Raw genomic sequence first — 17,134 nt, forward strand, 5'->3', positions numbered from 1 at the left:
TGGATAGACTTGGGTTGTTTTCGTTGGAGCAGAGAAGACTGAGAGGCGACCTGATTGAGGTGTACAAGATTATGAGGGGCATGGACAGGGTGGATAGGGAGCAGCTGTTCCCCTTAGTTGAAGGGTCAGTCACAAGGGGACATATGTTCAAGGTGAGGGGCAGGAGGTTTAGGGGGGATGTGAGGAAAAACTTTTTTACCCAGAGGGTGGTGACGGTCTGGAATGCGCTGCCTGGGAGGGTGGTGGAGGCGGGTTGCCTCACATCCTTTAAAAAGTACCTGGATGAGCACTTGGCACGTCATAACATTCAAGGCTATGAGCCAAGTGCTGGTAAATGGGATTACGTAGGCAGGTCAAGTGTTTCTCACGTGTCGGTGCAGACTCGATGGGCCGAAGGACCTCTTCTGCACTGAGATTCTGTGAAGCACCCAGATAAAGTGAAACCAGAGAATTTCCTTAAGCTCCACCCATCTCCCATGATGACATTGCCTGCTCTGGGTGGTCCTCAAACTAGCCTTTAGTTTAATTATCCCTTGTGTACAATTTCTTCTTTGTTCTAATGAAGTAAATAGATTTTGCAACCTTTCAGGGCCCACTGAATGCTTTTAAACTAATTTAGTTCTAACTCCCAAAACAAAGACATCTCTCTGGAATGCACTGGAAGAATGATAGTGCAAGAGCTTTGGGGCCTGACAATATTCTAGCAATAGTACTGAAGACTTGTGCTCTGGAACTTGCCGTGCCCCTAGCCAAGCTGTTCCAATACAGCTACAACACTGGCATCTACCCAGCTATGTGGAAAATTGCCCATGTATGTCCTGTATACAGAAAGGAGGACAAATCCATCACGGTCAATTATTGCCCCAAGTGTATTGTCGATCACTGGTAAAGTAATGGAAGGGGTCATCATCAACAGTGCTATTGTGTGGCACTTGCTTAGCAATAACCTGCTCACTGACGCCTAGTTTGGGTTCTGCCAGGGCCACTCAGCTCCTGACCTCATTACAGCCTTGGTTCAAACATGGCCAAAAAGCTGAACTCCCGAGGTAAGGTGAGAGTGACTGCCCTTGACATCAAGGCCGTATTTGACTGAATGTGGCATTGAGGAGTCCCAGCATAACTGGAGTCAATGGGAGTTGGGAAAAACCCTCCGCTGGTTGGAATCATACCTAGCGTAAAGGATAATGGTTGTGGTTGTTGGAGATGAGTCATCTCAGCTCTTGGACATCACTGCAGGAGTTGCTCAGGGTAGTATCCTCGGCCCAACCATCTTCAGCTGCTTCATCAATGACCTTCTTAGCATCATAAGGTCAGAACTGGGAATGCTCGCTGATGATTGCACAGTGTTCAGGACCATTCATGACGACTCATATACTGAAGCATTCCATGTCCAAATGCAGCAAGCCCTGAACAATATCCAAGCTTGGGCTGACAATTGGCAAGTAACACTCACGCCACATAAGTGCCAGGCAATGACCATCTCCAACAAGAGAGAATTTAATCACTGGCCTTGACATTCAATGGCATTACCATCACTGAATCCCTCACTGTCAACATGCTGGGGTTACTGTTGACCATCAACTGAACTGGACTAGCCATATAAATACTGCGGCTACAAGAGCAGGTCAGAGGCTCGGAATCGTGCGACGTGTAACTCACCTCCTGACTCCCCAAAGCCTGTCCACCATTTACAAGGCACAAGTTAGGAGTGTGATGGAATACTCCCCACTTGCCTGGATGAATGCACCACCCACAACACTCAAAGCTTGACACTGTACAGGACCAAGCCCAGTTGATTGGCACCGCATCCTCAAACATTCACTCCCTCCAACACTGATGCACAGTGGCAGTAGTGTGTACCATCTACAAGATGCACTGCAGGAATTCACCAAGGCTCCTTAGACAGCACCTTCTAAACCTATGGCCACTACCATCTAGAAGGACAAGGGCTGCAGATAGGTGGCAATGCCACCACCTGGAAGCTTCCCTCCAAGTCACTCACCATCCTGACTCGGAAATATATTGCTGTTCCTTCTCTGTCACTGGCTCACAACCCTGAAACTCTCTTCCCAACAGCACTGTAGGTGTACCTACACCACATGGACTGCAGTGCTTCAAGAAGGCAGCTCACCACCAGCTTCTCACTGCAACTGAGGATGAGCAATAAATGTTGGCCCAGCCTGCGAAGCCCACATCCCGTGAATGAATTAAAAAAATCTTCTTGCAGCCATCATGTCTCTAGTTCTTTAGCTAAGGAAGCCCACCTGCTCTTTTCTTGGTTCATCTCTTCTGTCCTGCCTTTATTAAGGATCACCTTTTGAACTGCCATTTCTTGAAGTCTTCTGGCGATCTCTATAGCCCAGCATTTTAATTACCTTACCCTACAACTTCAATCTTCCGTGACTGAAGATTACACGAACTATTTGTTTGCAACAGTAGCATTGGAAGAGCCTCAGTCAATTATCCAACAGGTTCAATGCCCTTGCAGGTTGTGTGGCAGAAAGCAGGGAGGATGAGCGTACTGACCATGGCAATGTAGTGAAGGGGCCATTCAAGTAGGGGGAAGCAAAAAGGATGTAGTTCTAGAAGAGGGCAGTATAGTTAAGGGGAAAGGTATGGATCTCTGCAGCCGAAAGCTTGAGCCCTGAAGGTTATGTAGTCTAGAGTTAAGGACATGTCCTCCGGACTGGGGAAGATCATTTCCCACTACTATACTGATCTCATCCTTTATTAAAAGAGCTTCCTTTGCCTTTCTTCCTGTAAAAAGATGGTAAAAAGATAGAATTAAAGGCTCTTTATCTGAATGCATAGCATTTGTAACAAGGTGGACGAATTGAAAGCACAAATGGAAATAAATTAGTATGACATGGTAGCCATTACAGAGACATGGTTGCAAAGTGACCACGGCTGGGACCTGAACTTGCAAGGGTTTTTGATGTTTTGGAAAGACGGGAAGAAAGGCAAAGGAAGCTCTTTTAATAAAGGATGAGATCAGCACAGTAGTGAGAAATGATTTTGAATCAACAGATCAAAATGTGGAATCAGTTTGTTTGAAGATAAATAGCAAAGGGAAGTCATTAGTGGGATTGGTTTTTTGGCTATTGACAGCTACACTGCAGAACAGAGTATGAATCAAGAAATAATGGGACTTGTAAGAAATGTACTGCAATTATCATGGGAGATTTTAATCTTCACATAGATTGGACCAGTCAAATTGGTAAAAGTACCCTGGAGGATGTGTTCATAGAGTGTATTCAGGACAGTTTCTGAGAACAATACGTTATGGAACTAACTAGGAAACCACCTACTTTGGACCTGGCAATGGATAATGAGACATGACTAATTAATGACCTCAAAGTAAAGGATCCTCTAGGTAAGAGTGATCATAACATCATAGAATTTCACATTCAGTTTGAGGATGAGAAATGTGGGTCTGGAACTAGATTCTTAAATTTAAAAAAGGCAATAAGCTTATGAAGGCAGAGTTGATAAAAGTGGAATGGAAAAATAGGTTAACAGGTAAGATAGTAAAGAAGCAGTGATAGACATTTAAAGAGATATATCATGACTCTCAACAAAGATACATTCCATTGAAAAAAGACTTGAAGGAGGCATCATCCATGGCTAATTAAGGAGGTTAAGGATGCTATCAAATTAACAGCAAAGGCATACAATCTTGCAAAGATTAGTGATAAGTCAGAACATTGGGATAATTTTAGAAACCAACATAGGGTGACTAAGAAAATAGAAAAGAGGGAGCGATTGGATTAACCAATTATCTATTGGCCTATGGGAGAAATCCCAAATTACCCTCTGTGCTGGGCGATAATTCTCCTGCTCTAGAAGGTACCACAATTAGTTCCACTTTTTCCACACATTTAAATGTTTTACTCGCAGGAAGAAGGGCTTTCATCAAGGCTGAAGTCTCAAAAAAAATTCTGGGAGCTCCATATGGCATCATAAAAGACCATTTGAGGCAGGCTTTAACTTGGGAGATTTGTTGTATCACAAAAGTATGGAACATGGGAAATGGAAAGGCCTTGGTAAGGTAATAGCGGATTTGCAGTATGGCAATGAAACTGTTAAAGTTTGTTCCTCATGTTTAAACCTCAGAATCTGAGCTGATGATAGAAGGTGGTAAGGCATCTGTACTTCACATACCCTTGTGCTGAGGGACAGAATACAATAGATTATGGGTTGGATGGTGGTAAAATGAGTGATTGTGACATACAGGACAAGACTTCACATCCAAAAGCCAACTGCCTACAGTAGGAACCTTGTCACATAGATGATTTGTACTGAAAAAGTCCTTGCAGATGATACTTGTAAGGCTAAAGCAAGGCTGGTTGCTTGTGATTTTGCAGAAGGATTAGGCAATTAAGATGTTAGAGTGGGCTCTCCCTTAGCAGGAAAAATAACCCTGAAAATCCTTTTAGCTCTTCTGGCAACACTTGTGGGAGTGTAGATCATTCGACATAAAAGCCATGTTTCTGCAGGTTGATAAATTTCAGAGAAGTGTTTCTGAAACCACCCAATGAGGCATGTGATGCAGAATGGAAACTGTGGAAATTCAACAAATGCACCTGTGCCCTGAATGATGCTTCAAGGGTGTGGTATTTTTCGGAGATTTGTTTTACTGAAAATAGGCTGTGTTCAACCAAAAGTAGATCCTGCAGTGTGTTATTGATATAAAAAAGGGAAGCTTTCAGGCAACTTCATGATGCACATGGATGAAATCCATTCCCTGCAAATTTTTCCTTAGTTCTCTTTTTGAATGTTACTATTGAATCTGCTTTCTCCATCCTTTCTTTTTCAAGAGGTGTATTCCGCATTGCAACATCTTGGTGTGCATTTTTTTTTAAACTGTTTCTTTTGGTTGTTTTGTCAGTCACTTTTAAATCTATATTCACTGGTTACTGATACTTCTGCTACTGGAAATTGTTTCTTATTAACTCTGTCAAACACCCCTGTCAAATCTGCATTTAACCTATTCTGCTCTAAGGAGGACAACCAGTTTCTTCTGTCTCTTCACATATGAGAAGGCCCTTTATCGCAGCCATTCTGGTGAATCTCTTCTGCATGCTCTCCAAGGCCTTGTTAGGCCTCAGCAGGAGAATATTGTGTTTTATAAAGGTTCCTCACTTGACTCCCTACATGCGTTTTGACTCTTTATGCCTTAAAGTCTGCCTACACGTTACCTCGCTGGGATATCTATCATTTCACTCTTAATTCTTATTTGAGTTTGTTCTCTCTAATCTTTATATCCACCCAACCTTTCCTGATTTTCAATAATCAGAACATAGGAACAGGAAAAGGCCATTCAGCCCGTCGAGTCTGCTCCACCATTCAGTACGATCATGGCTGATCGAACACTCCAATGCCTTTTACCCACACTATCCCCATAACCTTCTACATTATTGTTAATCAGAAATCTACCAGTCTCTACCTTAAACATACTCAATGACTGAGCTTCCACAGCCCTCTGAGGCAGAGAATTCCAAAGATTCACAACCCTCTGAGTAAAGAAATTTCTCCTCATCTTGGCCCTAAGTGGTTTCCCCCTTAGTTTGAAAGTGTGTCCCCTGGTTCTAGACCCCACAAACAGGGGAAATATCTTACGTGCATCTACCCTGTCCATTCCTTTAAGTATTTTGTAGGTTTCAATGGGATCACCCCTCATTCTTCAAAACTCTAGAATACAGGCCCAGTTTCCCCAATCTTTCTTCATAAGACAGCCCTGCCATTCCCGGAACAAGTCTGGTGAACCTCCGTTGTACTCCTTCTGTGTCAATAATATCCTTTCTGAGGTAGGGGACCAAAACTGCACACACTACTCCAGGTGCGGTCTAACCAAGCTTCTATACAGTTGAAGCAAGACTTGACTGCTCCTGTGCTCAAATCCTCTTGCGATAAAGGCTTAACATTGCATTAGCCTTACTAATAGCTTGCTGCACCTGCATGTTAGCCTTCATTGACTTATGGACAAGGACATCCAAGCCCCTTTGTACATCTACACTTTCTAATCTCTTACCATTTAGGAAATACTCTACACATCTGTTCCTTCTTCTAAAGTGGATAACCTCACATTTTTCCACATTATATTCCATCTATCATGTTCTTGCCCACTCACTAAGTCTGTCCAAATCCTCATGTAGTCACTCTACATCTTCCTCAAAACAAACATTCCCGACTGATCCTCCACAACACAAGAATGCTAACACAAGAATGATCCATTTATTCCTACTCTCTGTTTTCTGCCTGTTAACCAATCCTTAACCCATGCCAGTATGTTGCCTCTTATCCCATGTTCTATGATTTTGCTAAACAACCTCATGTGGGGGACTTTTTCAAAAACCTTCTGAAAATCCAAGTATACTACATCCATTGACTCTCCTTTATCAATTTTGTTGGTAACATCCTCAAAAACTCCCAAGTTCGTCAAACATGATTTCCGATTCGCAAATCCATGCTGACTATGCCCAATCAAATCATGATTATCCAAATATCCTTTCATCACATCCTTTATAATAGATTCTAGCATTTTCCCTACTACTGATGTAAGGCTAACAGGCTTACAGTTCCCTGTTTCCTCTCTCCCTCTCTTAAATAGTGGGGTGACATTTGCTACCTTCCAATCTTCAAGAACCATTTCAGAATCTATGGAATTTTGGAAGATGATTACTATTGCATCCACTATCTCTATAGCAACCTCTTTCAACACTCTGGGATGCAGAATATCAGGTCCCGGGGACATTAGTTTCTCCAATGCAACCTTCTTACTTACACTAATTTCCTTCAACTCCTCATTTCCCCTAGACCCTTGGATCTCTAAATCTGGGAGATTTCCTGTATCTTCCTCAGTGAAAACTGACACAAAGTATCATCATTTAGCTTCTCTGCCATTTCTCTATTCCCCATTATGAATTCTCCTGACTCTGCCTGTAATGGACCCATATTTGTCTTAGCCAAATGCTTCCTATTTACGTTCTATAGATGCTTTTGCAGTCCATTTTTATGTTTCTTGCTGGATTGCATTCATATTCTATTCTCCCTTTACCAGTTTCTTGGTCTGCCTTTGCTGTATTCTAAAAACCACCCAAAGGTTAGGTTTACTACTATTTCTGGCAACTTTATAAGCCTTTTCTTTTAACCTTATACAATCCTTAACTTACTTTGTCAGCCATGGCTAACTGACGTTTTTAGGTTTTTGCACCTTGAAGGAATGTATAGATGTTGTAAGCTTTGTAATAGTTCTTTGAAGACTATCCATTGCCTCTATACAGTCATATCTTTTAATGTATTTCCCATTCCACCTCATGCCTTCATATTTTCCTTAATTTAACTTTAATGCCCTTGCTTCAGAGTGAACTACCTCACTTTCAAACCATAATGTAAAATTCTGTCATATTGTGGTCACTCATCCCTAAAGGTTCTTTTGCAACAACATTATTAATTAGCCCTTTTTCATTACATAATAGTAGATCTAAGATAGCCTGTCCTTCAGTCGGCTCCTCAACGTACTGCTTTAGAAAACCATCCCTAACACACTTCAGAAACTCGTCTTCCACAGCATTAGTGCTCAATTGGTTTACTCAGTCTTTGTGTAGATTGAAGTCATCCATGATTACTGTATTGCCTATGCTACATGCTTCTCTCATCTCTTGATTAATGCCATGCCCCACATTACCATTACTGTTTGGTGGTCTATAAACAACTCTAACCAATGTCTAACAGCATCTGTGGAGAGAAAAAGAAAAGAGAGTTAACGTTTTGAGTCCATATGACTCTTTTTCAGAGCTCTGAAGAAGAGTCATACGGACTTGAAACGTTAACTCTGTTTTCTTTTCTCTCCAGATGTTGTTAGACCTGCTGAGTTTTTCTTTCAGATTTCCAGCATCTGCAGTATTTTGCTTTTATCCAACCAATGCCTGCTGCCCTTTGCTGTTTCTTAGCTCCACCCAAACAGATTCCACACTTTGTTCTTCCAACCTGAGATCCTCTCTTACTAACGCATTGATCCCATCCCTTATTATCAGCGCAACTCCACCTCCTTTCCCTTCTTGTCTGTCCCTCCTAAAAGTTGAATATCCTTGAGTTCCCAGACTTGGTCACCATGCAGCCATATTTCTGTAATGGCAATTATATCATAGCCATTGACCTCTATTCGTGCTTTTAGATCATCTACCTTATTGTGAATGCTGCACGCATTCAGGTAGTGTGCCCTTTTTGTCTTTTTGACATCATTTCACATTTGAAGCATACTCAATGCTCAGTTTTATTTCTCTTGCCTGCTAGTCTCACTTTAAACTTCCTGTTACCAACTTTACTTTCCTCCAATTTGGCCCACCCCTCAGGTTCCCAGCCCTCCCTGACAAGCTAGTTTAAACCCACTCCAACAGCACGAGCAAATCTCCCTGCGAGTACATTAGTCCCAGTCCTGTTAAGATGTAACTCGTCCAACTTGTACAGTCCCCCACCTGCCCCAGAACTGGCCCCAGTGCCTCAGAAATCTGATGCCTTCCCTCCTACACCAATTCTCAGGCATTTAATCGATCAATCCTCATATTCCTATGCTCAGTAGCCCGTGGCACAGGAAGTAATCCTGAGATTACTACTCTTGAGGCAATGCTTTTTAATTTCCTTCCCAACTCTCTGAAATCTGTTCTCAGGACCCCATCCCTCTTCCCACCTATGTCGTTGATATCAATGTGGACCACGACTTCTGGCTGATCCCCCTCCCCCCAAAGGATGCCCTGTAGCCGTTCCATGACATCCTTGACCCTGGCACCAGGGAGGCGACACACCATCCTGGCGTCACGTCTACGGCCGCAGAAACGCCCGTCTGATCCCCTGTCTATGGAATCCCCTATCACTATTGCCCTTCCATTCTTCTTCCTCCCCCTGCCCATGATGCCACAGGCTTGTATCTGGCTGCACTCCCCTGAGGAACCATCGCCTTCAGCATCCAAAATGAAAAATCGATTAGCAAGCAGGATAGACTCAGGGGACTCCTGCATTACCTGCCTGGTTCTGTTGGACTGTCTGGCGATCACCCGTCCCCTCACAGGCTGTACACTTCTGACCTGCAGTGTGACCACCTTCCTAAACGTGCTATCCACGTAGTCCTCTGCCTCGCGAATGTGCAACAGTGACTCCAGCCACCGCTCAAGTTCTGAAACCCAGAGTTCAAGCTTGTACAGTTGCTGACACTTCCTGCATATGTGTCTGTCTGGGACACATGGTGTGTCCACGACTTCGCACATATTGCAGGATGTACACTCCACTTGGCCGAGCTGACCTGCCATCCCGTTACTCTGAAAATATTTATTACACTTAGGGCAAGTAGAATGAGTAGAATAAATTACTGGCAACTTAACTTTACTACGCTTAGACTAACTTTATCTTACTTTGGTTTACTTTATTTTACTTTGACTTGATTTAACTGTATTTCCCTATTGCTAGTGTTCCTTACTGAAATCCAAGTAGTTACTTCTTTGTGAATGATACGTTTTTCTAGTTTTAAGCTATTTAAACACATTCCCTAACAGCAACTTCTCACCAACCAATGAACTTACATTTTCCTGTAATGTCACTCCTGGATTTTTTTTTCAAGCTTAGCCCGCTGCCGGAGTAGAGGTGTCTCTCACTGGTCCGCCTGTCTGTCTTCTTCCACCGTTTGCTATCCCTTCCAAGTACTCAATGACTTATTTTCACCCAAAGAGATGCTTTACAGTAACCCTCACCTCTTCTATCACCATCTCCAAAACAAGTGAATATTAAACTATTCATTTGTATACAGCATTGGACTCCATTAAAAGAGAGAGATTATACCTTAAGCAGTAATATAACATTCAGAGAGCAAAATTAGCTTAGGTTATATTGGTTCATTGGTGTTTTCTAATGCACTGTGGCCTTTGTGAACTCTATCGTAACTCCTGTGATCTTCTAGTTTGCCAAATTCGCAACTCTTAACATTAACTGAACATTATATTCTTGCATTATACATGCATCATATTGTACATAACATAACATAAGAACTAGGAGCATGAGTAGGCAATTCAGCCCCTTGAGCCTGCCCCACCATTCATTACAATCATGGCTGATCTCATTTCGGCCTCCATTCCAATTTCCTGCCCTCTCCCCATAACCTTTCAACCCATTACTAATTAAAAACCTGTCTAACTCCTGCTTAAATTTATTCAGCGTCCCGGCATCCAATGCACTCTGAGGTAGTGAATTCCACAGATTCATGACCCTTTGAGAAAAGTAATTCCTCCTTATCTCTGATTTAAATCTACCACCCCTTAGCCTAAAACTATGGCCTCTCGTTCTAGAATGCCCCAGAGGGGAATCATCTGCTCCACGTCTACTTTGTCTATCCCCTTTAGCATCTTATATACCTCAATTAGTTCTCCTCTCATCCTTCTAAACTCTAGTGAGTATAGGCCTGAACTGCTCAATCTCTCCTCATAAGACAAGCCCTGCATCTCTGGAATCAATCTAGTGAACCTTCTCTGAACCGCCTCCAGTACAACTACATCCTTCCTCAAGTAAGGGGACCAAAACTGTGCACAGCACTCCAGGTGCGGTTTCACCAATGCTTTGTGCAGTTGCAACAACACTTCCCTATTTTTATACTCTATTCCTTTCGCAATAAATGCCAAAATTCCATTTGCCTTCCTTATTACCTGCTGTACCTGCATACTAGCTTTCAGCGATTCATGCACGAGGACACCCAGATCCCTCTGCACTGAAGCATTCTGAAGGTTCTCTCCATTTAAATAATAAGTCGCCTTTTTATTCTTTTGACCAAAATGGATAACCTCACATTTATCCATGTTAAACTCCATCTGCCAAATTTTGGCCAATTCGCCTAACCTGTCCATATCCATTTGTAAATTTCTTATTTCTTCATTACAACTTACTTTCCCAGCTATTTTGGTGTCATCTGCAAATCTAGCTACAGTACCTTCTATCCCTGAATCCAAGTCATTAATATAGCCCAGTTCCCATTGTCCAGCTGCTCTATTTGTGCCAGCATCATTACATAAATAAAAGAATGTAAGTGGGGTAGAGGAAGGCAACAACCTGTGTGGATAAATTGACTAGTTCTCTGAATATAGTTTCTGTTCTATGAAAGTTTTCATTAATATGAATCTGGTCCAGCTTTGTACATCAATTGATCAGCATCTTCACTGACACTTGAATGGTGGAATGTTGGCAATTTCGAGTGTGTTGATTTTTGGTCCTAAAGGTATTAAATGTTGAGCTGGATTCAATTGACTGTAAGGCAACCGTGGACAGTAGAGTCCAAAAGTTACCTCTGCCTTCAAAAATAATCTGTGGACTGCAGTAGTATTTCATACAACCGCATAGTTATCTTGTAATTTATTATTGAATTTTTTTTAACCGCATTGTTTCCTGAGAATTTGTTAAATTTTTTTTTTAAAAGTTTGAATGCAGAACAATCTATTTAGTGCAAGAGATGCTAACTCACTGTACCATGCAGAGCTCTTGGGGTATCTGCCTCCTTATTAACAAAAGTAAATAGGAATTCCCCGAGTTCCTGTGCTTTTATTTACACTGAGTGTGTTCTTGTGTATGGTATTTGCACAAATTTTTTTTTTTAAGAGCTTGGCTCTTTCAGTTAATGATGAATGCTCAACGGCTAAGCTGACCTAGCAAGTTTTGGTTTAAATTGCAATAATATGTTGAACACGATGCTGAACACCACTTAGAGGAAACAACGAGGGTGGCAGGGGTGCAGAGTGTGCTCTGGGTGGGGGACTTCAATGTCCATCACCAAGAGTCGCTCACTAGCACCACCACAGATCGAGCTGGCTGAGTGCCTAAAGATGTAGCCGCTAGACAGGGTCTGCGGCATAGGTGAGAGAACCAACAAGAGAGAAAAACATACTTTACCTCATTGCACCAACCTGCCTGCCGCAGGTGCACCTATCCATGACAGTATTGGTAGGAGTGACCGTTGTACAGTCCTTGTGGAGATGAAGCTCCATCTTCACTTTAAGGATACCCTCCATCATGTTGTGTGGCACTGCCACCATGCTAAATGGGATAGACTTCAAAAAAATCTTGCAACTCAAAACTGGACATCCATGAGACACTGTGGGCCATCAGCAGCAGCAGAATTGTACTCGACCACAACCTGTAACCTCATGATCTGGCACATTGCCACCAAGCCAGGGGATCAACCCAGGTTCATTGAAGAGTGCAGGAGGACATGCCTGGCATACCTAAAAATGAGCTGTCAACCTGGTGATGCTACAACACGGGACCGCTTGCATGTCAAACAGTGTAAGCAGCAAGCGATAGACAGACCTAAGCGAATCCTCAACCAACAGATCAGACCTAAGCTCCGCAATCCTGCCACATCCAGTTGTGAATCGTGGCAGACAATTAAACAACTCACTGGAGGAGGAGGCTCCACAAATATCCCCATTGTCAATGATGGAGGAGCCCAGCACATCATTGAAAAAGATGAGGCTGAAGCATTCATAACAATCTTCAGCCAGAAATGCCGGCCTGCTGTGGAGGTCCCAGCATCACAGATGCCCATCTCCAGCCAATTCGATTTCATGTGATATCAAGAAGCAGCTGAAGGCACTGAATTCCTCAATGGCTATGGCCCCTGACAATGTTCTGGCAATAGCACTGAAGACTTGTGCTCCAGAACTTGCCAGGCCCCTAGCCAAGCTGCTCCAGTACAGCTACAACACTGGCATCTACCCAGCAATGTGGAAAATTGTCCAGCTATGTTCTATACACACAAAGTAGGACAAATCTAACCCGGTCAATTACCACCCCATCAGTTTACTCTCAATCATCAGTGAAGTAACGGAAGGGGTCATCAACAGTGCTATCAAGTGGCACTTGCTTAACAATAACCTGCTTGTTTACACTTGGTTTGGGGTTCCGCCAGGGTCACTCAGCTCCTGATCTCATTACAGCATTGGTCCAAACATGGACAAAAGAACTGAACTGGTGAGGTGAGAGTGACTGCCCTTGCCATGCACACAACATTTGACTGGGTGTGGCATCAAGGAACCCTAGCACAACCAGTCAACGGGAATCGGGGGGCAAACTCTCCACTGATTGGAGTCATACCTAGCACAAAGGAAGACGGTTGTGGTTGTTGGAGGTCAATCATCTCAGTTCCAGGGCATCACTGTAAGAGTTCCTCAGGGTAGTGTCCAACCATCTTCAGCTGCTTCATCAGTGACCTTCCATAAGGTCAGAAGTGGGGATGTTCACTGATTGCACAGTGATTAGCACCATTCGCGACTCCTCCGATACTGAAGCAGTCCATGTCCAAATGCAGCAAGACCTGGGCAATATCCAGGCTTGGGCTGACAAGTGGAAAGTAACATTCGTACGACATGTGCCAGACAGTGACCATCTCCAAGAAGAGAGAATCTAACCGTCTCCCCATGGTATTCAATGGCATTACCATTGGAATGCCCCGCTATCAACCTCCTGGGGGTTACCATTGACCAGAAACTGAACTGGACTTGTCATATAATACTGTGGCTACAAGAGCAGGTCAGAGGCTAGGAATCTTGCAGGGAGTAACTCACCTCCTGACTCCCCAAAGCCTGTCCACTATTTTCAAGGCACAAGTCAGGAGTGTGATGGAATACTCTCCACTTGCCTGGATGAGTGCAGCCCTAACAACAATGAAGAAGCTTGACACCATCCAGGACAAAGCAGCCTGCTTGATTGGCACCTCTTCAACAGACATTCACTCCCTCCTCCACTGATACAGTGTGTACCGTCTGGAAGATGCACTAATTGCCAATGCTCCTTAGGCAGCACTTTCTTAACCCACAACCACTACCATCTAGAAGGACAAGGGCAGCAGATGGGTGGGAACACCACCATCTCGTAGTTCTCCTCCAAGCCACTCACCATCCTGACTTGGAAATGTATTTCCGTTGCTTCACTGTCGCTGAGTCAAAATCCTGGAGCTCCATCCCTAACAGCGCTGCAGGTGTACCTGCACCACAGGGACTGCAGCATTTCAAGAAGGCAGCTCGCCACCACCGCCTCAAGGGCAGTTAGGGACGGGCAATAAATGCTGGCTTAGCCAGTGATGCTCACATCCCGTAAGCGAATAAAAAAATATGTAGTATTCAATTACAAGTGTTGTGCTTCCGGTTCTATTTATTGCCTGTGAAAACATGTTTGGGCAGGTTGGTTTGTAAATGTTTTTATGTTGCTGTTTTGTCGAGGCCCATTAAAAGACACTAGAACGGAATTGAATTTCAGTATTTTATGACAACATCAGAGTGATATTTCCCGTGTACTTTTCACCTCTGTTGCCTTGTAGTAGAAAATCTCAATTAACCTACCTTTAACCTGATTTAGCTGTACAGGTGGTCTTTGTACTTCTTTGTCTGCTCCAAAATTCTGTTCTTCCAAGATCTGCTGCTGCTGCTTTTCTTCAATAGTAACAAAACATTTGGCTGCTAATCTTTCTTCACAGCAGCATGCACTTAAAATCTCTGATTTTGGTGTTCTGTTTTCCAGAGGTGAAATAGTTTTGTTAGCTATTGGTAGTGACAAAGCACCTTGTTCTCCACAGTGAACCTGGTCAGATCTGTTAATGGAGAATGCTTGGTGTGTATTTTTAGTTTAACCTTTAAAAATTGTCCAAATTGTTTGTGGTGATTCAGGGTAAACAGAAGAAAGGAAGAATTTTGATATAGCACCGACAGTTTTGCAATACCAAGACACAGCTGTGTGTTAGTTTACAGGAACACATGATTTCTGCCATGACAACAGTGTTTTTAACAAGTAGTTCGATGAGTCCTTTGGCTCTGATTGAAACTGATTACATGAAGGACTGTGCTGTAAATGATGGTGTCAGCAAAACGTGGAAAAGGCTTTTAAAAATAAATCAAGATTTATAATTCTTGTCAATGAAGTTCAATCTTTGTGCTTGAAGAACCTGATCTGTTGTGATATAAACAAACCTATGAGTCTTGGGACCGTTGCATTTTAGATAATCTCCACGCACAGCTAAGTTGCCTGCTGTGTCAAATGGCTATGTCAGATGGGCACATCAGCTGAAGAATGTAGAAAAAATTCAAAGGTTCTCAAAAATGAAAATTATGCTGTAAATCGATAACTGAATTCAGTTTGCCACACTGATTCATTTAGAACACCAGTAGAGGAGGCATTCTTTGCGATGTTATGGGATGGATTCAAAGAGTATTTCTGGAATTGAATGGTCGTGTTCTCCTCCAGCACCATTCAACTTTTTATAATTTTTGCTGCTGCTCATATTGTGTTAAAGTTAATGAATTCTGGCAATGACTGGTTTCTTGTCTTTGGCTTCTCTGTTGCCTTTTCCCCAGCTGCAGAAAGAGATACAGGACAAGAATTCTGAACTGGAGATGCTACTGCAGCGTCGAGACCGAGAAAATGAAGAAGGAGGCAATCTGCTTGCCATGCTGCGCTCAGATCTTGAACAACTGACAGCTGAACGGTTAGTGAATTGGAAGGCCGGGTTAGGATGGGGGACATGGTGGTGTTGGTGAGGTGGAGATCAGCAACTTGCATTCACTTCAAACTAGAACTTCAAATTTTTAGCAGATAGGTGTGCTTGAATGCTACCTCCTAAATTTGTCAGCTGCTTACAGATGAGCTGCTGACAACTTCTGAAAGAAATACTCCAATCGTGTTGATTTACAATTGGTACTATTCCTCTACTTTAAGCATCATCAGCACTACGAACAATGTATTTCTTGAAACAGTGCTGCAACCTGTGATTTGACATTGCCACTACCGCATTCTCCTTTCCCTCCCTTCCATTGATCAAGTTGTTTTTTGGCTGTTTAAGTGCCATGAATATATTTATTATTGGTCCTAGGAGTTGAGATATTTTCAGATAGCAAAATATGAATGCCAGAAATTCTTACTTCTGACGTTCATACAATAGGATCTTTTTGTCTGTTAATCACAAAAGCATGATCAAAGACCTATGATCATAAAAGATGAAGCAAATAATTTGGTGAAAATAGAGGCATGTTGCCAAAACCTTTCATCTGACACTCATTGGGCAGCCTTTGTATTGTCCTAATCACTGATGATTGGCTGATCAAGTCAAAGAGCATGATCCTATGGTTGTTCGTTATAGGCAGAGTACAGACCATTCTCAACAGGCCGTGCTTGCAAAACCCAGAGCAAACGTGTACTGTTAAATGTGATTCCGTGATTGGTCAGCACATGCTGACCAATACTGAGTGCACTAATAGTTACACTAACAACCAATTTAAGATGATCAGTCGAGCTCATAATCTGGCTCATTTACGCCTGTTAGAAGCAACATCATACGCAGGGACCTGTTCTCTGCAAACAGAAGGAATATGTTCAAGCCTTTTTTAAATTACCTTGGAACTTGAGGAGCCTAGAGTTTTGTGTTGCTTTCTCCTTGGCCAATGAGAGTCACCTATAGTATTTTTTCTATAGTATTAATTTTTGTGATTGTTTGAAATATGGCATTCTTGCTTATGCCCTGATGAGTGCAAAACAAAAAGCTTTGGCAGAAAGTCTGTCTTTTCAGCAATTTTCAAGTTCTGTGCTACTAAGCAGGTAATTACTTTGTAGTTGGATTGAGTGAAACTGCAAATGTTACCACGCTTTTCTGATGTTCAGCAACCTAGAGATGATAATGGCCTGGAGAAGCAACCCAATGGCCTTGAATTCAAACCCCACCACAGTAGGTTGTGAAAATGATTGTAAAAGTCTGGTGATTTTTGGACAGTTAGGTAGGGAAATATGATCAACAAAGCTTCCATGTTATAAATTTAATTTGTTTGTTCTTGTGCTTCAGGGATTAGAACCAACTACTCTTACCAGATCTGACTACATGGGACTGCAAGGAGGTCCCTTTGTTTAACTTAGTGTTCTTTTGAGTTGCTTAGCAAGTCACTTGTTTTGAGAACATTTGCCTCAGATGACCCAGCATTGCCTTTTCAGAGCAAGTCAGGATGCCCAATAAATGCAGCCTTTACTTATGCGCAATAAATACAGCCTCTTTCTTATTCAGAAAGCAAATGTATATTTAATAAAATAGTGGAGGATTATTTTGATGTGCATTGGCTAGAGTTCA

The 17,134-nt window shown here is 42.6% G+C and overlaps 1 protein-coding gene across 9 annotated transcripts in view; it reads left to right on the forward strand.

Annotated features, from left to right (window-relative positions):
- The window catches only part of pcnt (pericentrin), a 344,329-nt gene that overhangs the window by 165,318 nt on the left and 161,877 nt on the right, over positions 1 to 17,134 (forward strand). For all 9 annotated transcript variants that reach the window (XM_078551646.1, XM_078551643.1, XM_078551644.1 and 6 more), the window contains one exon: positions 15,378 to 15,508. In XM_078551646.1, the coding sequence (XP_078407772.1) occupies positions 15,378 to 15,508 (131 nt within the window). The remainder of the gene's footprint in view (positions 1 to 15,377; positions 15,509 to 17,134) is intronic.

This window comes from Cetorhinus maximus, chromosome 11, assembly GCF_964194155.1.
Source record: "Cetorhinus maximus chromosome 11, sCetMax3.hap1.1, whole genome shotgun sequence".
NCBI classification, from domain to species: domain Eukaryota; kingdom Metazoa; phylum Chordata; class Chondrichthyes; order Lamniformes; family Cetorhinidae; genus Cetorhinus; species Cetorhinus maximus.